Source organism: Scyliorhinus torazame, chromosome 9 (genome assembly GCF_047496885.1).
Source record: "Scyliorhinus torazame isolate Kashiwa2021f chromosome 9, sScyTor2.1, whole genome shotgun sequence".
NCBI lineage: Eukaryota > Metazoa > Chordata > Chondrichthyes > Carcharhiniformes > Scyliorhinidae > Scyliorhinus > Scyliorhinus torazame.
In genome coordinates, this window is record NC_092715.1 from 233,686,890 (window position 1) to 233,711,796 (window position 24,907).

The 24,907-nt window shown below is 44.9% G+C and overlaps 1 protein-coding gene across 18 annotated transcripts in view; it reads left to right on the plus strand.

Annotated features, from left to right (window-relative positions):
* LOC140429761 (multiple PDZ domain protein) overlaps positions 1-24,907 on the plus strand; it is a 488,055-nt gene that overhangs the window by 92,850 nt on the left and 370,298 nt on the right. For 15 of the 18 annotated variants that reach the window (XM_072517160.1, XM_072517164.1, XM_072517169.1 and 12 more), the window contains exons 4-5: positions 13,893-13,934; positions 23,218-23,442. The exons of 1 other annotated variant lie outside the window; for it this stretch is intronic. In XM_072517160.1, coding sequence (XP_072373261.1) covers positions 13,893-13,934; positions 23,218-23,442 — 267 coding nt within the window. The remainder of the gene's footprint in view (positions 1-13,892; positions 13,935-23,217; positions 23,443-24,907) is intronic. 2 more of the 18 variants (XM_072517172.1, XM_072517162.1) reach the window with 2 other exon arrangements.

Genomic DNA, 24,907 nt, shown 5'->3' on the forward strand with positions numbered 1-24,907 from the left:
GTTAGGTGAATTGGCCAATGATAAATTGCCCTTAATGTCCAAATTGCCCTTGGTGTTGGGTGGAGGTGTTGAGTTTGGGTAGGGGTGCTCTTTCCAAGAGCTGGTGCAGACTCAAAGGGCCGAATGGGCCTCCTTCTGCACTGTAAATTCAATGATAATCTATGATTAATCTAGGACAAAGGTTCGGCACAACATCGTGGGCCGAAGGGCCTGTTCTGTGCTGTATTTTCTATGTTCTATGACCAAAAGCTTGGCCAAAGGAGCATTTTAAGGAAGGAAAGAAAGGTACAGCGGCAAAGAAATTGAAGGAGAAACTCCCAGAACCTGGTGCCTTGGCAATGGAAGGTATGGCCACCAGTGATGAAGCAATTAAAATTGTGCATTGTTACGGAGGCCTGGCCAGCCCTCAAGAATGGCTAAAAGATTGAACTAGGCCCATAGCCTTTTAAAGTTTTAAGATGGTGCAGAAAGATCAATTTGTTCCGGGAGTGATATTATAAATTGTTATATTATTATAAATTGTTTAGTTATTTTATGAACAAACTTTATTAAAACAAAAGGAATCAAAATAATATTCATACTCTTAAACTTCAACTCTACCACTAACAGATTACATGTAGTTTCTTAATCTTAACACACAAATTCCCATTAGACAGCGCATTCAATAAACACACCGCTTTCATTCCGCATACATAGACAGGTAAAGATGATACTAGTAATTATGAAATAATGCTCTGCTGTTTCTCTGTCTCTGTTTCTCGCGCTCCCTGTTTCTCGCGCTCCCTGTTTCTCGCGCGCTCTGTTTCTCGCGCGCTCTGTTTCTCGCGCGCTCTGTTTCTCGCGCGCTCTGTTTCTCGCGCGCTCTGTTTCTCGCGCGCTCTGTTTCTCGCGCGCTCTGTTTCTCGCGCGCTCTGTTTCTCGCGCGCTCTGTGTCTCGCGCGCTCTGTGTCTCGCGCGCTGTGTCTCGCGCGCTCTGTGTCTCGCGCGCTCTGTGTCTCGCGCGCTCTGTGTCTCGCGCGCTCTGTGTCTCGCGCGCTCTGTGTCTCGCGCGCTCTGTGTCTCGCGCGCTCTGTGTCTCGCGCGCTCTGTGTCTCGCGCGCTCTGTGTCTCGCGCGCTCTGTGTCTCGCGCGCTCCGTGTCTCGCGCGCTCCGTGTCTCGCGCGCTCCGTGTCTCGCGCGCTCCGTGTCTCGCCCGCTCCGTGTCTCGCCCGCTCCGTGTCTCGCCCGCCCCGTGTCTCGCCCGCCCTGTTTCTCGCCCGCCCTGTTTCTCGCCCGCCCTGTTTCTCGCCCGCCCTGTTTCTCGCCCGCCCTGTTTCTCGCCCGCCCTGTTTCTCGCCCGCCCTGTTTCTCGCCCGCCCTGTTTCTCGCCCACCCTGTTTCTCGCCCGCCCTGTTTCTCGCCCTCTGTTTCTCGCCCGCCCTCTGTTTCTCGCCCGCCCTCTGTTTCTCGCCCGCCCTCTGTTTCTCGCGCGCCCTCTGTTTCTCGCGCGCCCTCTGTTTCTCGCGCGCCCTCTGTTTCTCGCGCGCCCTCTGTTTCTCGCGCGCCCTCTGTTTCTCGCGCGCCCTCTGTTTCTCGCGCGCCCTCTGTTTCTCGCGCGCCCTCTGTTTCTCGCGCGCCCTCTGTTTCTCGCGCCCTCTGTTTCTCCCGCCCTCTGTCTCCCGTGCCCTCTGTCTCCCGTGCCCTCTGTCTCCCGCGCCCCCTGCCTCCCGCGCCCCCGCCTCCCGCGCCCCCGCCTCCCGCGCCCTCTGCCTCCCGCGCTCCCGCGCCCCCGCCTCCCGCGCCCCCGCCTCCCGCGCCCCCCGCCTCACGCGCCCCCCGCCTCACGCGCCCCCCGCCCCCCGCGCCCCCCGCCTCCCGCGCCCCGCGCCCCCGCTACTGCGCTCCCGCGCCCCCGCTACTGCGCTCCCGCGCCCCCTGCCTCCCCCGCCTCCCGCGCCCCCTGCCTCCAGCGCTCTCAGCCCTCCGCGCTCTCTCTCAGCTTTCTCTCTCTCAGCTTTCTCTCTCTCAGCTTTCTCTCTCTCTCTCAGATCGCTCTCTCTCTCAGCTCTCCCTCTCAGCTCTCCCTCTCTCCCTCTCAGCTCTCCCTCTCTCTCTCTCAGCCCCCTCTCTCTCTCTCTCTCTCTTAGCCCGCCCTCTGCTCAACCCAGCTCGTCAATCAAAGATTCTCCCCTGATGATCAGACTTGAATCCATTTTCGTTATCTTGGCTGTTTGCCCACTCCTGTTAATACAAAAGAACTGAGGTATGCCATTCATATGCAATTAACCTGCCATTGACGGACAAATCGGTCATCAGATACTGGGATCTGATGATGGGATCAAATAAAGTTGTCCCAAATGTGCCACTAATGAGGTTAAATCTAAATGGGACAAGGTAACTCAGACTGTGGGCATATCCCTCTGAGCCTACTGGCAGCATTGTTTTCGCCTGTTTAACTCTTAAATTGACTGCTACATTTTGGACCCCATTTCTGGATTAATTTCCTAATAACTCCCTTTCATAAGACCTCCATTCTTTTAAAAAGAAGGAACCATCAATATACACAGATGGATTTATTTTCTGAATCCTTTTCAATTCTCGACACTAGTTTGCATTCTATGTGGTATTTATATACTTTTTCAGTTTACACAAGCAAACATCTCATGGGTATAGTCCGTTGTCGTCTTTTCCCATGTCACGGCCTTGGTAGGGCATCAGCAATCATCTTTTCTTTTGAAAATTTTTGCATTAGTTCTGTCCAAGTGGCCCTAGTATTATCAGACCTAAAAGTGGGCTCGGTGACAGTTTCCATACTTTTGCTCAACAAAATCTAATCAATAATTCAGTTACATGCAGTTGTCTGACTTTACCAGCAGAACTTTTTTTACTTGATCGTATGACAGATTGGTGATTACATTTATCAGTGGTTTAGTGTCCTGCTTTTGCTGTCTGTTGAGGATAGTCAAAATAATTGGTAGCAGCTGGTGCATTTGGACAGTGTCAAACACCAGTCTTTGCATGTTGAAAAGTTTTCTGACTCTTTTGGCTAAATTTCTCACTCTTCAGCCTCCATATTCCGTTTTCCACCACGGACGATGCTTTCTTTGAAAAGGAGAGACAACTTAGGGGCAGCACGGTAGCATAGTGGTTAGCACTGTAGCTTCACAGCGTCGGGGTCCCAGGTTCGATTCCCTGCTGGGTCACAATGTTTCCTCATTGTCCAATTTAATTTGAGGCATGACAATTGTCTGGATTTATCCCTTCTCCCTGGGTTATGATTAACACCTCCTTCTTTCCTTCTCTATCCAAATAACGTTTTAGCATATTAATTTGACACACTCCGTCAGTCCTCCTTCTGTCTGGCGTTATTATCAGATCAGTCACCTCACTCAGTTTCCTTTCTTTTTGATAAGGCCCACTAAATCTTGCTTTTAATTTCCCTGAATGTGGAAAAGGGTATTAAAGGTGCTGATTCGATTACCGCCTGATGTCTCCGTATTACCTGACATGTGTGACATGTACGGCAAAATTCAACTACATCCTTATGCAGCTCTGCCAATAAAAGATTATTTGTATTTTTGCTTGAGTCGACCTCACCCCTAAATGACCTCCTGCTGGAACCTCGTGTGCTACCCACAAAACCTTCTTTTTATAACCCACCGTTGATACCACTTGATGACCCTCTGCCCATTTCTCATCTGCTTGAATATATACAGGTATCCATTTTCTCATGAATACATAATTTCTAATGTAATAACTTTCACTCAGATTCCATTTCCTTATATGCTTTCTTGTATACCTTCTTTAGCCATGAATCTTTTTGTTTTCAACCAACTTGCTTGAACTGCAGACATCCGCTTCATTCACCTCCTGATCTTGTTCTTTACTAACCATTTGATCAAATATGGTTCCTGATAATTCAATTTCTCCCTATCGGCACTCCAAAGTTCTCTTCCTCCTGTCTCAGCCTGTGGCTTTGTGATCGGGTTACCACACAATCAGGAAACACTCCCGGATATACTTGCAACATCTCTGTTGTTTGACTTTCCACTGGCTGTTCAGCCACAGTAGGCTGCACTCCCACCTGTGGTCCAGCTATACTATTACCTAGGATAAATTTTGCCCCTATAAATGGTATTTTTCTATTATTCCGACTACCACTTTTCATTGGACTCTAACCTTTAATGTACATAGTGGCACACTAAGGCTCTCACCATTCATGGGACATATTCCTGGCAATACTCTGACATAAGGGGCAGCACGGTAGCATTGTGGATAGCACAATTGCTTCACAGCTCCAGGGTCCCAGGTTCGATTCCGGCTTGGGTCACTGTCTGTGCGGAGTCTGCACATCCTCCCCGTGTGTGCGTGGGTTTCCTCCGGGTGCTCCGGTTTCCTCCCACAGTCCAAAGATGTGCAGGTTAGGTGAATTGGCCATGATAAATTGCCCTTAGTGTCCAAAATTGCCCTTAGTGTTGGGTGGGGTTACTGGGTTATGGGGATAAGGTGGAGCCGTTGACCTTGGGTAGGGTGCTCTTTCCAAGAGCCGGTGCAGACTCGATGGGCCAAATGGCTTCCTTCTGCACTGTAAATTCTATGAAACACCTTATGTCATAATGGATACTACAATCTTTAAAAAACAATTCTATAATATACACCAGTATATTATGGTGCAGACACACACACACACTGATGGACATGCAGTGGGGCCAATCAGCATACACAACACCGCAGCCAATCACCAGTGAGAGCACACGCACTACAAAGACAGGGGACAGGAGAGTATGACCCCCACGGAACAGCGCTACGCGCAGATCGAAAAGGAGTGCCTGGGCCTGTTGACTAGGGTCGACAAATTTCATGATTACGTGTACGGCCTCCCCCAATTCACTGTCGAGACCGACCATCGCCCGCTGGTCAACATTATACAAAAAGACCTGAATGATGTGACCCCCTCGCCTCCAGCGCATTCTGCTTAAATTCCGGCGGTACGATTTCCAGCTCCTATACACCCCGGGCAAGGACCTGATCATAGCTGGCGCTCTGTCCAGGGCAGTCAACACCCCGTGTGACCCAGAGGGGTTTGTCTGCCAGGTTCACGCCCATGTGGCTTTCACAGTCTCCAATCTGCCGGCCACGGATGAACGCCTTATCCACATTCGCCGCGAGACTGCGGCTGACCCCCTACTACAGCGTGTCATGCGCCACATGACGGATGGGTGGCTCAAGGGCCAATGCCCGCAGTTCTACAATATCAGAGACGATCTGGCAGTAGTCGATGGTGTCCTCCTGAAGCTGGACCGCATTGTGATCCCGCACAGCATGCGCCAGCTCGTTTTGGAACAAGGGCCATCTTGGCGTGGAGACGTGCCGATGGAGGGCCCAAGAGGCTGTGTACTGGCCCGGCATCAATGCGGACATCGCCAACACAGGGCTCAACTGCCCCACCTGTCAGCGGTTCCAGCCGGCCCAACCACGCGAGACCCTCCAGCCCCATGAGTTGGTCACGTCCCCTTGGTCCATGCGCTCAGCAGGGACTATGTTCTGATTGTAGATTATTTTTCAAACTACCCGGAGGTCGTACGCCTGCACGACATCACATCATCGGCGGTCATCCGTGCCTGCAAGGAGACCTTTGCTTGTCACGGCATCTCACTCACTGTGATGTCGGACAATGGCCCCTGCTTCGCGAGCCAGGAATGGTCCAACTTTGCCAGCAGGTACAACTTTGTGCATGTGACATCCAGTACCCTGCATCCCCAATCCAATGGCAAAGCGGAAAAGGGCGTCCACATCGTCAAACGGCTCCTCTGCAAGGCTGCCGATGCAGGATCTGACTTCTACCTCGCCTTGCTGGTCTATCGTTCGGCCCCACTCCCCACGGGCCTGTCGCCAGCCCAGCTGCTCATGGGTCGCACCCTCGGGACCACGGTGCCATCCATTCATGTCCCAGACCTCGACCACGTTCTGGTCCTTCAGCGGATGCAACTCGTGCACAACACAAGGCGGCGCATGACGCTCGGGCGACTGATCTCCCTGCTCTGGCGCTGGATGACAATGTCCGTATCCATCTTCCGGAGGGTGGTTGGTCTGCAACTGCTGTGGTTCTTCGGCAGGTGTCTCCCTGCTCGTTCCTGGTTCGTCTGCCAGATGGTTCCATTCGCCACCGCAATCGGCGTGCCCTTCGTTTCGTTCCACATTTGCTACGTGATCCTCCACCGGTGGCACGCCCTTCTGTTGTCCCCAACCTGGACTATGTGGAGATTCCGAATACTCTGCATCCTCCTCACTCTGCGGTGGCCCAGCCCATTCCTCAGCCGGTGGCTCCTGACCCACCCTTGAGGCGGTCAACCAGAATTCGTCGCCCACCTCAGAGACTTGACTTATGAGTTTTACAATGTTGGACTCTTTGATCTGTTCTGTTCTCCTGTTTCATTGTTCCAGTAGATTGTATATAATGTTTGTTTCGTTGTTGGTGTGACACCCTATTTCTCTGCACCAGGCACCTTCCCGTGTAAATAAATTAGCCTCATGTACATAGTCATGTAAATAACACGCACACACATAGTCAGGTACATTCACTACACAATATTTATTGTCACACAGGCACATGTTCTTTATATAAAAGGGGGGATGTCATAATATACACCAGTATATTATGGTGCAGACACACACACACTGATGGACATGCAGTGGGACCAATCAGCATACACAACACCGCAGCCAATCACCAGTGAGAGCACACGCACTATAAAGACAGGGGACAGGAGAGTTCCCGCTCATTCTAGTAGCAGCCAGCTCGGAGCACAGAGCTCACAGCCTGCAACACAGACATTCACCATGTGGTGAGTGCATCACCTGGTTAGGACTAGGCAAGGGTCAACAGTTAAAGCTGGTATTGCATTTACCCACAGTTCAAGTAGTTAACCTTATAATAAAATAGAGTTGCACCACTTCAAGTGTTGGTGACCTGTTTGTGATCCAGAACACCCAACACATCATACTCCTTTCAAAATACATATCTCCTTATCTCTCACCATTAAAGATTGACTTGTTCCTGTATCCCTTAAGATCTTATTCGCCTTACCTTCTCCACTTTGTACACATGAGTAAATTTTTCCCTCACAAATAAAATCCTTAAAAAGACCTGATAATTGTTTATGCCCCAGCCTCTGAACAGTTTGTACACTCTGTGGCACCTCTTCCACAGAGACAATGCTTTTTCTTCCCACTTTAATAAACCCAACTTGCTTATTCTGTTTTGTTGAGCCTGTCTTCCCAGTACTTTTCGTACACCAACAATGCAACTTTACATGTCCAGTTTTATTAAAACGAAAACACTTTAAGTTTTCTTGTTTCTCTACCATTATCATTGGTTTCCTTTTTGGCACGCTCTCCTTAGCATTACCAACTACACCTCCTCTACATGGACCCCCTGTGAACATCTCATGACCTCAGTTTCTATCCTTCACAGATTGAAATTGATGTTGGACACTAAACTTTTCATTATGAACCAACTCAAAATCGTCAGCCATTTCTGCGGCCTGTCTAGCCGTTTTAACTCTCTGCTCTTCCACGTGAGTTCTCACTACTGCGGGAAGTGAATCTTTAAATTTCTCTAAAATGATTATCTCCAAAGTGCCTCAAACGTTTGGTTTATTTTTAGTGCCCTTGTCCAGTGTCAAAGTTGGCTTGCTTAATTCTTTCGAATTCTATTTCGGTCTGACCTTCTTAGATTTCTAAACTTCTGTCGGTAGGCTTCTGGCACTAGATCATAGGCACTTAATATGGCTTTCTTCACCACATCATAATCCCCAGATACCTGCTCTAATAGTGAGGCAGATGCATCATTAGCTTTGCTTACCAGTTTTGCTTGTACCAATACCTCCCAAGTGGCCTTCTGGCCAATTCAACTGTTTGCTACTTTCTCAGAAGATATAAAGTACGCTTTGATATTGTTCTCATCGAATCATGGCAAGGATGCGTATATTTAAACATGTCCCTACTAAACATTTGACTCGGTGGGGGAAGGGGTCCAACACTTTAAATTGTTGTTCTTGCATTGCCAGTTTCTGAAGTTCAAATTCTCTCTTTCCTTTGTTTTTGCCATGGCCAATCTCCCTCTATCTTCCTTTGTTAATCTTTCCCTTTCCATTTCCCTTTTTCTTTGGGTTCGTTTGTCATCTCCATTTCTCTCAGTTTTTGCTACATTTCCAACTCTTTAATTTTTACTTGGATTCAAGCTAATTCTAATGGGTTAGACTGTCCAAAAGATGTGCAGGTTGGGTGGATTGACCATGCTAAATTGCCTCTTAGTATCTAAAGGTTAGGTGGTGTTACAGGGCTAGGGCGGAAGATTGGGCCTAGCGAGGGTACTCTTTCGGTGGGTCGGTGCACACTCGATGGGCTGAATGGGCTCCTTCTGCACTGAAGGGATTCTACGTTTCTATGTCTGTGTTACTGGTAAGATTAAATATTCAGCTATGGGTTGCATTTTCTCTACTTTCTTTGCTCCTTTTGGCAGTGCTACCCGCAGTGTCTCTGCCAAACTCAAAAACTTTTCTTTAGATTACATTTTTAGATCCTCCCGATTGATTTCTTCCATCCGCAGGCCATCTTTCGCAACTGCAAGCGTCATTTGCAGTCCCTCCCAATTCAATATTTCAAACTCTGAAAGAATGCAATCGATCCACATACACTCACATGTCTTTCAGTTCGATAACCCCAAGCTATACAAGGAATTATATGTAAGAAGATCCCGCCCATGAGCACCATATTTGATATAGATGCCTGCTCAGCCCTCAACAATAGCTAAGAGATTGAACCAAACGTGTAACTTTTTAAAGTTTTAAGACAGCGCAGAAAGATCGATTTGTTCCGGGAATGATAATATAAGAAATAGGGCTTGGTTATTTTATAACATAACTTTATCAAAACAAAAGAAAATAAAACAATATTTAAACTCTTAAACTTCAACTCTACCACTAACAGATTACATGTAGTTTCTTAACCTTAACACATCTTTTCCCGTTAGACAACATGCCCAGTAAACATACAGCTCTCATTCAACTTACATAGACAGGCAGAGATGATCCTTGTATCTACAAAGCAATTCTCTGCTGTAAGCTCCCCCAGCTCCTTAAACAAAGAGGTGGTCAGACTTGAATCTATTCTTGTTCATACAAAGGAACAGAGCTATGCCATTTATATGTAATTAACCTTCCATTGACCGACAAAGAGGTCATCAGACTCTGGTATGGGATGATGGCTGGTCAAACAAGGTTGTGCTGAATGACAACGGATTGTGAGTGGATCATCCTGTGTATTCTCACTAAGGAAGTTAAGTCTGAATGGGACAAGGCAACTCGGGTTGTGGGCATATCCTTCTGAGTCTGCTGCCATCAGTCTTTTTGTCTGTTTAACCCCTAAATTGTCTGCTGCATTTTGGACCCCATCTGGACCTAAGTTCCTAATATCTCACTAAAATGACAGAATGCTTAAGAGGATATAATTTGAAGATTGTTGGTAACTATGGGGCTGAAGGAGATTGCACAGTGGGGGATGAGGCCAGGGAAGGATTTGAAAACAAGGATAAGAATGTTTAAATTTAAGCTTTGCTTAATCAGAAACTATTGTTGATTGCAAACACACGTATTGGATGGGACCTATGATGAGTTAGGACGTGGTAGCAGAGTTTTAGATGACCTTTACCTTTGAGGGTGGACCATTGAAGGCTGACCAGGAGTCCATTGGAATAGTGAAATCTAGAAATAAGAAAGGCTTGCATAGAGTTTTAGCAGCCGGTGAACTGAGGCTGGGGCAGATTTGGGCTCTGTAATGAAGGTGGAAGCAGACAGCCTTACTGATGGCAGGGATATGTGGTTGGAAGCTCACCTTGGGGTCAAATATGCCATCAAGGTTGCAGAAGGTCATCTTCACCCTCTAGATATTTGCAGGGAGAGAGGTGGTGTCATTGGCTAGGATAAAACCTTTTTGTTGTGGGGCTTTGGCCTTCCATTATTTAATTGGAAAAAATCTTTGCTCCATACAGTACTGGAATTAAGAGATAGTGAACGATTCAACAGCCATGGTAAGACGGTGGGAATTACTGGCAGTGTACCCTCTAACATTTGAGTGCATCAATGATTTATTTAGCTGTGTGGCTTTAAGAGTCAAACGTGTGTGCTGCTTGTGCAGGGACTTTTTGTCTGTTTAACCCCTACATTGTCTGCTGCATTTTGGACCCCATCTGGACCCAAGTTCCTAATATCTCCCTAAAATGACAGCATGCTTAAGAGGATATTATTTGAAGATCGCTGATAACTATGTGGCTGAAGGAGATTGCACATAGAGGGACCAGGGTACATGTGAAAATTGATGTTGTCTTTTTGGATGATGTTGCCGAGAGGTAGTATGTGGACGAAAAGTAGGAGGGTGGGCCAAGGAACACATCCTTGTGGGACTCCAGAAGTAAGAGTGGAGAAGGAAGAGACATTTCAGGTGATTCTCTGGCTGGGATTAGATAGCCAAGTGGAGGCTGGTAGCCATGGTGATAGCATTGTGCAGTTAAAGCTCAGGGATCAGCAGTGCCCTGTTATGTTGTCAAATTGAGTTTGAGTCAGTAGCCAGGAAAGTGGATTGGACTATGAAAGGTTGATAGGATTGCAAGTTAAGGCCCAAAGATTCTCGTGGGTATTAAATAAGATAGATTCAATCTTACCAGTATTAAGCTACAAAAAGCTCTATTTCATCATTCAGTCTACACAAGTGCACAAAGAGGACTACAGTCAGAAGCGCAGCCTGATGCATTTGTTCTGGCTGTGTCTCCCCTGTCTGCCATTATTTGATGGAGACAACAAAGACCGGGCAGTCAGGCTAGAGAGAAACCAGCCCAGTGGACTCTCTTGGGCAGCACGGTAGCGCAAGTGGCTAGCACTGTGGCTTCACAGCACCAGGGTCCCAGGTTCGATTCCCCACTGGGTCACTGTCTGTGCGGAGTCTGCACGTTCTCCCCGTGTCTGCGTGGGTTTCCTCCGGGTGCTCCGGTTTCCTCCCACAGTCCAAAGACGTGCAGGTTAGGTGGATTGGCCATGATAAATTGTCCTTAGTGGCCAAAAAAATGTTAGGAGGGGTTATTGGGTTTCGGGAATAGGGTGGAAGTGAGGGCTTAAGTAGGTTGGTGCAGATTCGATGGGCCGATGGCCTCCTTCTGCACTGTATGTTCTATGTTCAGTGCTGAGGAGAAAGCAGTCCTGTTAATATCGGCTGGCATATTTCCCGCAATGGTTTGCCCAGTTGCTGTGTGGCAGATTGCAACTATCTTCACAACAGGTTAAGTGGGACATACACTAACCTGCATGTATAATATTTAGCTTCTACATTCGACATGGAACTGCCATCTGATTGCACCATCATCTGCTTCATTGCCTGAAAAGAAGAAACCTACCTACAGCTATTCATTCATGTCCAAGACAAAGCAGAGCTGGAGCTCAGTAAATTAGACTTCCTGTTGAGCCAGTCACAGTTCCTGGCTCCTCAAAGGTTTATTGTTACAGAAAACTTAACCTATTGTAGCTATAAGAAGATCACAAGCTGGTGATTCAAGTTATTTGTTATCAGTTGACTGAACTGTGATCTATTCTGACTTGTTCAACAACAGGGCAAGTAAGCTTCCATTCCTTAATGTTGACCCCATTCTTATATACGTTCTCAAATTTAATTAAGGATATGAGGAAATAAAAGACTCAATTTGAATAGATATGACCTTTTGATGACAGATCCATATAGTGGTCTAATTTAGCTCTAAATCTAGCCAATTTATCTGGAATCTGGGACAAAAAACTGTTTAGGAATGGTATCATCATGTCTCCGCACCTGTGTGGCTCCAGCTATTTCCTCGTGATCAAGTGTGTGTGTTGCACAACCGGAAATCCACTGATTTGTGTGCAGATATATGTGAAAGAAAAATGTGAATGAGGGCAATACACTCCAACATAATTTTCAGTGTTTGCATATTTGAATCCTGGATGCAAATGTTGACAGGTTCAGACATCCAGCTTTCTGGGGTCAGATGAGGAGTTGGGGACATTTTTGAAAGTGTTTGGGCAAAATGAATATAGTATGGCATTATAAAAGGCACAGATAAGTCAGCAAAATTAAAAAAAGGCATCTTGTTGGGACCATGGGGCTGGCCTGTGTGCTCCCATTATGGAAAGTCTCAAAAGATCTGCTTCAATATTTGTATTAATTTTGCCAAGCCTCCCTGTTGGAATCTTTTTAAGTCTGAGTTAGAAAAAAGGGTTGAGAGAGTGGACAGGAAATTACAGTTGAGGCTACATGCAGATCAAAGCAGGCTCCAAGGGCCGAATAGCCTACTCCTCTGTATGTGCCTTGGACGACATCTTCCAAACCCATAATCACTACCATCTAGAAGGACAATGGCAGTAGATACATGGGAACACCACCACCTGGAAGTTCCCCTTCAAGCCACTCACCACTTTGACTTGGAAATATATTATCATCCCTTCACTGCTTCTGGTTGAAAATACTGGAACTCCCTATCTAACTGTAGCCGTTCAAGAAGGCAGCTCACCGCCACCTTCGTAAGGGCAATTAGGGCAATAAATGCTGGCCTAGCCAGCAACTCCCACATCCCTTGAATGATTTTTAAAAAATGTTCCCTGTGTACATCAAAATGTGAATGATACCAAAGCTTGATCTGAGATGCACCAATGTGTAAAGCAGAATTCCAATCCCACTAGATACTCCAATCAAGAGGGAATGTACAATTCAAGCTGCAGCCTGCTGCCAATCGGCAGGAACCCGTTTAAAGTGAACTTGATACTAAAATCCATCTGTGGAGAGATAATCAAATCATAGAAAGTTTATGGCATGGAATGTTTATGGCAAAGAGGCCATTGACCCCGTAGAGGATTTGCCCTTGTAGTGACTTTGAGAGTTTGTTTTGTTTAATCTCAGATCTGTCACTAACCAATTTTAACAGAAAAATCCCAGATGGGTAAAATGCAATGTATTTATTTATTTTCCCATATTTAATTTTATCCCATTTTTCTTTCCACTTGCGTTGGGATATTGTTCACTGATTTTCTATTGGTTCTTCGATAATTATTTTGTCATTGTTGAGTGATACAGATAAGCAACCATTTTATCACTTTCTATACCTTTTGTATGGCTGAAAGGTCACGGCTTGTTTGCTTATGATCACTGTGTAAACCTCTGTGTATAACTCGAGATTGCGGCTCCAATTTCCACTTTTCTCTGTGCCAGCCACAATTGTTGCATTGTTTTTTTCAAAATTAGTAATATTAAATCTTTTTGTTTACTCAACTTTAATATTGTGACAATGTAGAAAATGTTTCCATTGGTAACATTTTATCTGTTGCAAAATAATCAACACTTGGATCTGCATTGGACAGTGGAAAATAATGAATTACAAAGTTCCGAAGTTGAGAACAAAATAATCTTGAAAGCGGTTTTCCCTCTTTATTTGCTCTGTTTTGTTTGTGCCGTATTTAATCTGCTGCGTTTTGACCTTTACTCTGACCTCACAGAAGGAGGCCTTTCGGCCCATTGTATCTTTACAGGCTCTTTGAAAGAGTTACCTAATTAGGTCCACTCATGTGATCCTTCTCCATTTTTTAAAAAGAGAATTGAATAAATACTGGAAGATTATCAAATCTGTTTCACTACCCCTTCAGACAGTATATTCATATTATAACTTGCTGCTTAATTTTTTTCCCCCATCATGTTGTCTCTGGCACTTTTGCCATAAACCTATGTTGACTTCATCCATTCTAAAATCAGTCATAATTTTGAACTCCTCTATGAAATGCTCCTTTAAACTTCCACGAAAGGAGAATGACCCCAGTTTCTCTAATCTCTCCACACAATAGGAATCATACACCCCTGATACCGTCCCAGAAAACTTCTCTAAGGTGAGTAAATTTGCAGATGACACCAAAGTTGATGGAGTTGTGGACAGTGCGGAAGGATGTTACAAGTTACAGAGGGACATAGATAAGCTGCAGCGCTGGGCTGAGAGGTGGCAAATGGAGTTTAATGCAGAAAAGTGTGCTGTGATTCATTTTGGAAGGAATAACAGGAAGACAAGAGTACTGGGCTAATGGTAAGATTCTTGGTAGTGTGGATGAGCAGAGAGATCTCGGTGTCCATGTACATAGATCCCTGAAAGTTGCCACCCAGGTTGAGAGGGTTGTTAAGAAGGCGTACGGTGTTTTAGCTTTTATTGGTAGAGGGATTGAGTTTCGGAGCCTTGAGGTCATGTTGCAGCTGTACAAAACTCTGGTGCGGCCGCATTTGGAGTATTGCATGCAATTCTGGTCGCCGCATTATAGGAAGGATGTGGAAACATTGGAAAGGGTGCAGAGGAGATTTACCAGAATGTTGCCTGGTATGGAGGGAAGATCTTATGAGGGAAGGCTGAGGGACTTGAGGCTGTTTTCGTTAGAGAGAAGAAGGTTAAGAGGTGACTTAATTGAGGCATACAAGATGATCAGAGGATTAGATAGGGTGGACAGTGAGAGCCTTTTTCTTCGGATGGTGATGTCTAGCACGAGGGGACATAACTTTAAATTGAGGGGAGATAGATATATGACAGATGTCAGAGGTAGGTTCTTTACTCAGAGAGTAATAAGGGCGTGGAATGCCCTGCCTGCAACAGTAGTGGACTCGCCAACACTAAGGTCATTCAAATGGTCATTGGATAGACATATGGACGATAAGGGAATAGTGTAGATGGGCTTTAGAGTGGTTTCACAGGTCGGCGTAACTTCGAGGGCCGAAGGGCCCGTACTGCGCTGTTATGTTCCATGTTCTCTGTTGACATCTGTGCTGAAGTGAGGTGCCTAAAATGAGCACAATCCTCAACTGAGGCTCAACCAGTGATTGATGAAGTATCAGCATCATTTCCTTTTGTGCTCTATGCTTCTATTTATATTGGGATCATGTCTGCTTTCTGAATAGCCTTCTCAGTTTGTTCTGTCACCTTTGTGTATGCAAACTCTTGTTTGTGCATCCCCTTGAAAATTGTACCATATAGGTTTTATTGCCCTTCTTCATTCATCCTTCCAAAATCCATCGCTTCACTCTGCATTAAATTTCATCTGCTATGTGACTGCCCATTACACTAGCCCATCAATGTTCTTGAAGTCTGTTGCTATCCTTACTGTTGAATACATTTCCAAGTCATGTGGCATATCTTAGTAACTTAAAAAAATATATATTTGGCTATTTGACTAACTGAAAAAAATGCAACAAAATATATTAAACACCAATTTCATGGACCAGTTAAGGATTAAGTTTGACTGTTTAAATGCCTTGAGGATTGCTGTTATTGCCAGCTTGATGCCAGATCATAAGAACAATAGCAGGCAGTAGGTTTAATTTTGGGAGCATGTCCTTTGAGTTAATAAAAGTGAAGAGCAATCCAATTATGAGGACATAAACAGGAACCAGTGTAGGCCATATGATCCCTTGAGCTCACTTTGCCACTCGTTAAGATCATGGCTGGTCTTATGCCACCACTCCACTTCCCCACCCTCTCCTCATATCTCTTATTATTCCTCCCAAAAATCTTCAAATTAGTAGAAGGATGTGATAGTTTGCATACAGAGAAATTATTTCTTCTACTTGGAGAAGTAAAGGACATAATCTTAAAATGAGAGAAAAAGCAGCTTAGAGTGACATAAAAGTATTTTTTGTCAAAGGTTGAAGGAAATCTGGAACTCTTAGCTGCAAGGTCAATTGGCAGTTTCAAGATTAGTAACAGTAGATTTTTGTTGATTAAGGCTATCCAAAGGATATGGATCAAAGGTAGGTAAATGAAGTTGAGGCACACCTCGGGTTTATCCATTTGAATAGTGGAACAGGATCAAGGGGTTGAATGACCTCCCCCTGTTCCTATTTTTCCACATCAATCTGCAGGAGCTTAAGGTCATTCTTCTTTCACTTATGCTTTTGTACACTGTCAATATTTGAAAGAGGAAGGTGGAACTAATAATATCCAGTTTGTTATGTTTAGACTTTGTTTCGATATTAAATCAGGAGGATAACAAAGTAGTAGGAGTGTCTATATAGGTGAGGGAGGCAAGGGATTTAGTTTACAATCCAAATGGAATTCCTCTCAATTAAACTGTGCAGGCTGTTTAAGATAAGAAGCATTCCAGGCAGTACTTTGACAAGTTGAATGCGACTTGTAATTTCTGTTCTTAGCATTGCTGCACTGTTCTGTGAAGTGTAACTTGGGAATTTTAAAGAATATGCCCAGAAAAAAGTTGGAACTATTAGAGGGAACTTACTATAACTCTTCATTATGATTTATGTACAAAATAAAATTACCAGCCTGTTGATGGTTGTCCAGTTCTTTTGAACATTCTGAAGTTACTGTAAAATAGTATAATATACTATATTAGTTGTATATAAACCTGAAAGACAGCAATTAATCTCAGCACACTGTTAAGTACAGCCTAATACACAATTTCTCTTTCCTGTCCCCTCCTCCAACGTGCTATAGCTAGATGTAAGCGATCCTATAATGAAGGGATCAGAACAAAGCAATGCAAGAGTTGTGAATGGTGGTGAAAATCTGATCAACTGATGTGTGGAGGAGGAGGATCCATGAACATCCTCATCCTCAATGTGACTGAGTAGTGCATGTAAGTGCAAAAGATGGGGCTGAATCATTTTCAGCCACCTTCAGTGCCAAATGAGGGGCATAGACAGAGTGGATAGTCAGAGACTTTTTCCGAGGGTAGAGGGGTCAATTACTAGGGGGCATAGGTTTAAGGTACGAGGGGCAGAGTTTAGAGGAGATGTGCGAGGCAAGTTTTTTTACACTGAGGGTAGTGGGTGCCTGGAACTCGCTGCCGGAGGAGGTGGTGGAAGCAGGGATGATAGTGACGTTTAAGGGACATCTTGACAAATACATGAATAGGATGGGAATAGAGGGATACGGACCCCGGAAGTGTAGAAGATTTGAGTTTAGACAGGCAGCATGGTCGGCGCAGTCTTGGAGGGCCAAAGGGCCTGTTCTTGTGCTGTACTTTTCTTTGTTCTTTGTTCAAATTCATGATTCTTTTCAGCCATCTCTGAGGCCTTCACTATCACAAAAACTAGTGATAGTTTTACTTTACTCCACACAAGGGCTAAGTTATCGCATAACCATAGATCAGATCAAAGCTCTGCAGTCTTGCCGCATCCAACCATGAATGATGATGGTGTATTCAACAATTAATGAGAGGAGGAGGCTGCTTGGGCATCTCTGTCCTTCATGATAGATGAATGCAGTGCAAAAGACATGGTTGTAACCATCTCTTCAATGAGAACTGGTGAGTGAATGATCTATCTTGGCTTCTCCCTGAGATCCTCACCATCACAGATGTTAAACTTCATCAAATTGAATTCACTCTTGTGATATCAAAGCAAGAAAGACATTTTTATAGTGCTTTTCTGGCCTCAGGAAATCTGACAGTACTTTACAAACAATTAAGTACCTTTGGCGCTTGTAATGGAGGAAATGGCTGAGCACACTGGATACAAGTCTATTAGTCTTTGCTTTTTTGCTGGAAGTCTGTGCTCCAGAACTTAGCATGTTTCTAGTCCGGTTGTTCAGATACAACTCCAACACTGGCATTTACCTGGCAATGTGGGAAATTGCTCAGATATGTTCTGTCCACAAAGAGCAGGACAAATTCAGCCTGGCCCCATCAGTCTAATCTCCATCATCAGCAAAGTTATGGAAAACTGTCATTGCCAATATCATCAAACATCACATTATTAGCGATAACTTGCTTTCTGATGCCCAAATTGGATTTCACCAGGACTGCTCAACGTCCTGACCACATGATCCAAAAATGGGCAAAACTGCAGAGTTCCAGGGATGAAGTTGACAAATCAAAATTTCTTTACCCGTCAGTCTGGCCTCAATAAAAGTCGAGATGGATTTGCAGGTACAGCATTAGTTATTTTATTTGACTTGTAAGTCTGATTCATTTCACCCAGGCACAGGACACAGCTAGTCTCCTAGACCCCAGGAAACGAATGAAGAAGGAGACAAAGGGATTTCTGCAAATACATTCAAATGGCATCAAGTTTCACATACACGATTCCCATAGGTCATCCTATACCCCTCCTGACCTGGCCATACATCCTGATTGGCTCACTTCTCATCCCTTCCTCTGGCCTCCTATTACCCAGCATCCTTTTCTCCTCCTTATCTGGACACCCCTGCCCCTTGCTTTGCCATGCGTTCTGAAATCCTTTGTCTGTGAACTAACAGAATCAGACCAGCCTATGTTTACATTACAGTAACTAATATCTCTAAAGTAACTATTTTATATCACATTCGTCAAAGTGAGAGTGACTCTCTTGATATCAAAATAGCATTTTACTTTATCGCACTGCCGCCCCCCCCCAAATCCCCAGTAAAATAGAAGTCACTGGGAATTGGGAGGCGGGGGATACTCTCCACTAATTACAGTGCGAGTATAAAGGAAGATGGTTATGGTTATTGGAGACCAATCCTCTCACCCCAGAACATCACTGCAGGAGTTCCTCAGAGCAATGTCTCTTAGCTAACCATCTTCAGCTGCTTCATCATTGATCTTTCCTCATCAGAAAATCACAAATGGGGATGCTCACTGATAATTACATTGTACAGAATTGTACAGTTCATGCAGGTGTACAGCAAAACTTGGACAACATTCAAGCTGGTCTGATAACTAGCATGCAACATTTGTTCCACTTGCCAGCCCGTGATCATTTTTTTTTAGTTCATAGTACATGGGCGACGCAGGCTGTGCCAGCATTTATTGCCCATCCCTGAGGGGACATTGCCGTGGGTCTGGAATCACATGTAGGCCAGACCAGGTAAGGACTACAGATTTCCTTCCCGAAAGAACTTTAGTGACCGAGATGGGTTTTTATGACAATCGATAATTGTTTCATGGTCATCATTAGACTTTTAATTCCAGATTTTTATTGAATTCAAATTTCGCTATCTGCAGTGGTTGTATTTGAACCATAATGCTGGGTCTCTGGTTTACTAGTCAGTGACAATACCACTACGCCACCGCCTCCCCCTCCCAACAAGAGAGGAACTAACTTTCCCGATGTCGTTCAATGGTATTAACATTGCTGAATATGCCACGATCAAGATCCTGGGATTGCCACTGATTAGAAATATAAGTTGACTCAACTCATTCCCAAAAGTCTTTCCGCCACCTGCAACCACAAGTTAGGAGAATAATGGAATTCTATCCATTTGCTTGGATCAGTATAGTATCAAAACTAAAGTGAAGTTCAATTCTATGTAGGGCAAAGCAGTCTGCTTGATTGGCACCTTTTCCAACACAAAATACATTCACTTCCTCCGTGATTGGCACATCATAGATTCTGTAGACCATCTATAAGAGACACTGCAGCAACTCACCAAGACTTCTTCAGTTACACCTTCCGAACATCCAGCTTCTACCACCTAGAAGAACAGGAAGAGCAGACTGTAGCCACCTAAATTGGCCAACTCCCGATTTAAAATGGCGAACGGCAAAGGCTGAAGGGAAATTCAGCCAACACAGGCAGAAACCAGCAGGTGCAGGTTTACTGTGTATTTAACTCTGCAAAGCCCAGACAGCATCGATACCAGCGACCATCAGCATGATAATGTATCAGCCATCTACATACTAATGAGCAATCCCCGGGAACAATAGCAACATTTGGGGGACACAAAACTAAGCCAGACTCCCCGGCGCCAGCAGGAGCCAACACAAAAGAGGTTAACGAACACCTCAAGACTGCCCATCGCTCCAGTATTGGAGAAATCGAACCAAGCGATTGGAACAAAGTCCAATCACCGAGAACCAGGTACAGGGTCCGCCCCGAAAGGCGGGAAGCCCCTGGGGACTATAACGTTAAGCCCCCAAGTTCAACTCGCTCTCTTCTTCCTGCCTGGGTCACCCAGCAACGCGAACCAACCTTGACCGTGACCGGTGCAGTGACCGCCGAAAGAAGTAAGTCTCAAGTCAACGCTCGCTACGAGATGGGCGCTCCTAGCTACCAATCCGTACCAACTTCGAATCCCGCAGACTCAGAACCCGAACGAAAGGCCATTTGTTCCCCTGACCTGGTGGGCCAGTCCGAAGTTAAGTATAGGCCTGTTAGTTGTAGAAGTAGCTTAGACGTAGAATTTGTGCATGAGTAGCGATTACTGTGTATAAAAAATGTGCTTTGATTTGAATCTTACTAATCGGTGTATTGAGTTATTGATCATTACTTGGACTTGAACCTCGTGGCGGTATCATAAAGATACCTGGTGACTCGAGAGCAAAGGTAATGAAACAGAGCAATTGAACCAACCGGAAAGTTAGCAACAAGATACGCGGGTGTCTTTCTGCAAATTCTCTTCTAAGTAATACACCATCCTGACTTGAAATATAGGATCATTCCTTCATCATTACTGCGTCAAAATCCTTGAACTCCTTAGGGGCTTACTTAATTATACCATTAGAACTGCAGCGGTTCAAGCAGGTGGCACTACAGTAATACTGCCATGCAACATGACAGAGGGTGTCCTCAGTATGAAGATGGGACTTGGTCTCGACAAATGCTGTGCGTTAGTAACTCCTACCAGTATGCCATGGAAAGTTAGATTGATGATGAGAAGGTGAATTAAGAATTTCCCTCCTGTAAACTCTCTCATCACCTGATGCAAGCCCAATCTGATAGATTTGTCCCTCAGAACATGGTCAGATTAATCGGCAGTGGTGTCACCGAGGCCCCCTTCATAATGGACATTGAAAACACACCCCAGAGTGCATGTTTTACTCTTCCTGTCCTCAGTGCCTCTTCTGAGTAGTGTTCAACGTGAAAGGAATAATGATTCATCAGTTGAAGGAGGGTGGTAGAGGGTGATGCGCTGGAAGTTTCCTTGCCCATTTTTGACTTTATTCCATGAAAACTCGTGGTTTAGAGCCAATTTTGAGGACTCCCAGGACCACTCCTGTTGGTGATGATGCAGGAGACTGGAACATTTGCTGTAAAATATGAATTTGAGAGAGTATTAATGTCAGGTTGTTTCTTGACTATTTTGTCAGCTCTCCCAAATGTTAGTGAGGAGGATTTTTCAGTGTTGACTGGGCTGTATACATCTTTGTCCTCTGATCCCTAGGTTGATGTCAGGAAAGCCATCTGGTTTTGTCCTTATTTGACTTTTCTGTGGCAGTTTGTTATGACTAATCCATTTTAGGGGCAGCTAAGAGTCAACACATTTCTGTGGATCTGGAGTCACAAGCGGGTCAGACCCGAGAAGGACAGCAGCTTCCTTCTCTAAAGGATAATAGTGAACCAGATGTTTTTTTTCCTGTAGGAAAATGGTCATTTGTACTGAGAGTTTTATATTCCAGATGTATTGAATGTAAATTCTATTAGCCGCCTTGGTGGTATTTTTACTTGTGCCTCAAGAGCGTTAATCCAGGCTTCAAGATTACTAGTCCAGTAACATAATCGCCATGCTACTGTTCTCGCCTGGTATCTCATGTTCAGGTAGTCAAGAAGTGCAGTTCGCCAGGCAGTGGAAGAGCAGCAAGGTGAGATTGCTGATGAAGAAGCACTGTCTTTTCATTTCACTCATGCAGCAACCAGCTCATTGACTGACACTGCATATCTTAGAGAACAGATCAATGGAGGGATCTGCACACATTAAACTCAAGTTGGCTGCACCTCCTGCAGTGCGCAAGGATAGAGCAGATGCCAGTTTGGAGGAGAGCAAGGTTGCTCATGTCATCGGCTGCAGAAGACTCAAACGATTACTTGTTGCCATGCAATATTAGAATGCTCTCAATTTGCTACTATGCAAATTGAGACTGCTGCTATCATGGTTGCAGATATCACTGTTCAAAGAGGTTTGAAGGGTGCCCCAACAGCTTGCTAGAATTACTGAAGCGTTTGATGAGAGGAGTGGCAGCAGCTCTGTCGAGCATGAAAATGCTGTTTCTGTCAGAATGAGCACACTCTTGCCTTTACTGTTGCTTGTTTATAAACCAGCCCAGGCTGCTAATCCCCCATGCTGAGATGGTGAACTCTGAAGCTGGACCTTCTTAAGATCAGAGCTGCTTGAAATAATACATTAATAGATATTTAATGTTATCTTTGATTTTGGAGGTGAAAAGCAATATGTAAGGGCACGCACGCACTTGCACTCACACTCTCTAATGCAATTTAGACCAAAGAACAAAGAAAGGTACAGGACAGGAACAGGCCCTTCGGCCCTCCAAGCCCATGCCGACCATGCTGCCCGACTAAACTAAAATCTTCTACACTTCCTGGGTCCGTATCCCTCTATTCCCATCCTATTCATGTATTTGTCAAGATGCCCCTTAAATGTCACTATCGTCCCTCCTTCCACCACCTCCTCCGGCAACGAGTTCCAGGCACCCACTACCCTCTGTGTAAAAAAAACCTGCCTCGTACATCTCCTCTAAACCTTGCCCCTCGTACCTTAAACCTATGCCCCCTAGTAATTGACCCCTCTACCCTGGGGAAAAGCCTCTGACTATCCACTCTGTCTATGCCCCTCATAATTTTGTAGACCTCAATCTCCGTCATTCCAGTGAGAACAAACCGAGTTTATTCAACCGCTCCTCATAGCTAATGCCCTCCATACCAGGCAACATCCTGGTAAATCTCTTCTGCACCCTCTCTAAAGCCTCCACATCCTTCTGGTAGTGTGGCGACCAGCATTGAACACTATACTCCAAGTGTGGCCTTACTAAGGTTCTATACAGCTGCAACATGACTTGCCAATTCTTATACTCAATGCCCCAGCCAATAAAGGCAAGCATGCCGTATGCCTTCTTGACTACCTTCTCCACCTGTGTTGCCTGACTCTGGCTTTCAATACTCGTGAGGGTTCTACAAAGTATTAACTAATTTGCTTTGGATTAATGCATTAGTAGTAATAGCTATGGCTATAATGGGCAGAAGAGCATTGTTTGCCATACACAGATGAGCTGTGGTATTCACACTTAGAAGTTTGCCCAGTGACGCACATATTTGTGTGCTAAGTGTAAAGGTATCAAGGAATTTCTCAACTGTGTGTGTTCTTGGTTTTTGAGCCAGGATATAGTGGGATTTTTGAATGTGTGCACAATGGCTGTTGCCATTTGTCCCGTTACTTTTGTGACATTTGTACTTTTTTTTAAATAGGCGAACATCATGCCATCTGCCATACATCCAAGCATTGAAATTACTCAAGCATCTGGGTCACCTGTTACTTCAGTTTCATCACCATTAAATGAATCTTATATGATAGCTCAACAAAATGGAAATAAAGAAATCGAGCATGAAATTGCAGTGCAGCCTGCCTCACCCCATTTTAAAGACAAGCAGTCTAATGAAGAATTTCAGCTGGTTTTGAGTAAAATGGCCCATGTAAGAGGATTATTTAGTGTAATATTTCATGTAATTGTTTAACATTTATTGACATATTTAAGATGGTGTTTCAATATTTTTCACAACTTAATTTTCAAATGTTCATGCATTTACTGACCAAGTAGTTTTTCCCATTACCGAGTTTTTGATGTGTATTGAATTACTTTTTATTACGGTTGTCTTGTGTGATAGAATCACAGAATTTACAGTGCAGAAAGAGGCCATTTGGCCCATCGAGTCTGCACCGGCCCTTGGAAAATACACGCTACTTAAACCCACGCCTCCACCCTATCCCCGTAACCCGACCTAACCTTTCGGACACAAAGGCGCAATTTATCATGGCCAATCCACCTAACCTGCACATCTTTGGACTGTGGGAGGAAACCGGAGCACCCAGAGGAAACCCACGTGGTCACAGGGAGAAAGTGCAAACGCCACACAGTCACCTGAGGCCAGAATTGAACCCGGTCCCTGTAGCTGTGAGGTTGCAGTGCTGTCCACTGTGCCACGAAGGTTGTTTTCAAGAAATGTTGAGGGAAAAGAAGAGAATGTTGACAGCAATTTCATTATTAAATATTCTCTCATCTTTTTAAATGAAGGCTTTCGACAAAGTCCCACATTAGAGATTAGCATGTAATTTAAAACGCTTTGGGTTTGGGGTAGTGTATTGAGATGGATAGAAAACTGGTTGGCAGAGAGGAAACAAAGAGTCAGAATAAATGGTCTTTTTCCTAATGCAAGGCAGTGACTAGTGGAGTATTGCAGGGATCGGTGCTACGACCCCAGCTATTAATATATATGAATGATTTAGATGAGGCCGAAAAATGTAATATCTCCAGATTTGCAGATGACACAAAGTTGGGTGGGAGGGTGAAATGTGAGGAGGATTCAGTGATGCTTCAGCGGGGTTTGGACAGGCTGAGTGAGTGGGCATATGCATGGCAGATGCAGTATAATGTGGATAAATGTAGGGGCTGGTTTAGCAGAGGGCTAAATAACTGGCTTTGAAAGCAGACCAAGGCAGGCCAGCAGCACGGTTCAATTCCCGTACCAGCCTCCCCGAACAGGCACCGGAATGTGGCGACTAGGGGCTTTTCACAGTAACTTCATTTGAAGCCTACTTGTGACAAGCGACTTTCATTTCATTTTCTTTTCATTTCATTTTAAGTTATCTACTTTGGTAGCAAAAACAGGAAGGCAGATTATTATCTGAATAGCCATAAATTAGGAGAGGGGATTGTGCAACAAGACCTGGGTGTCCTCGTACACTGGTCGCTAAAGGTAAGCATGCAGGTGCAGCAGGCGGTAAAGAAGACAAATGGTATGTTGGCCTTCACTGCAAGAGGATTTGAGTACAGGAGCAGAGATGTCTTGCTCTAATTATACAAGGCCTTGGTGAGGTCACACCTGGAATATTGTGTGCAGTTCTGGTCTCCTTATCTGAGGAAGGATGTTCTTGGGGTAT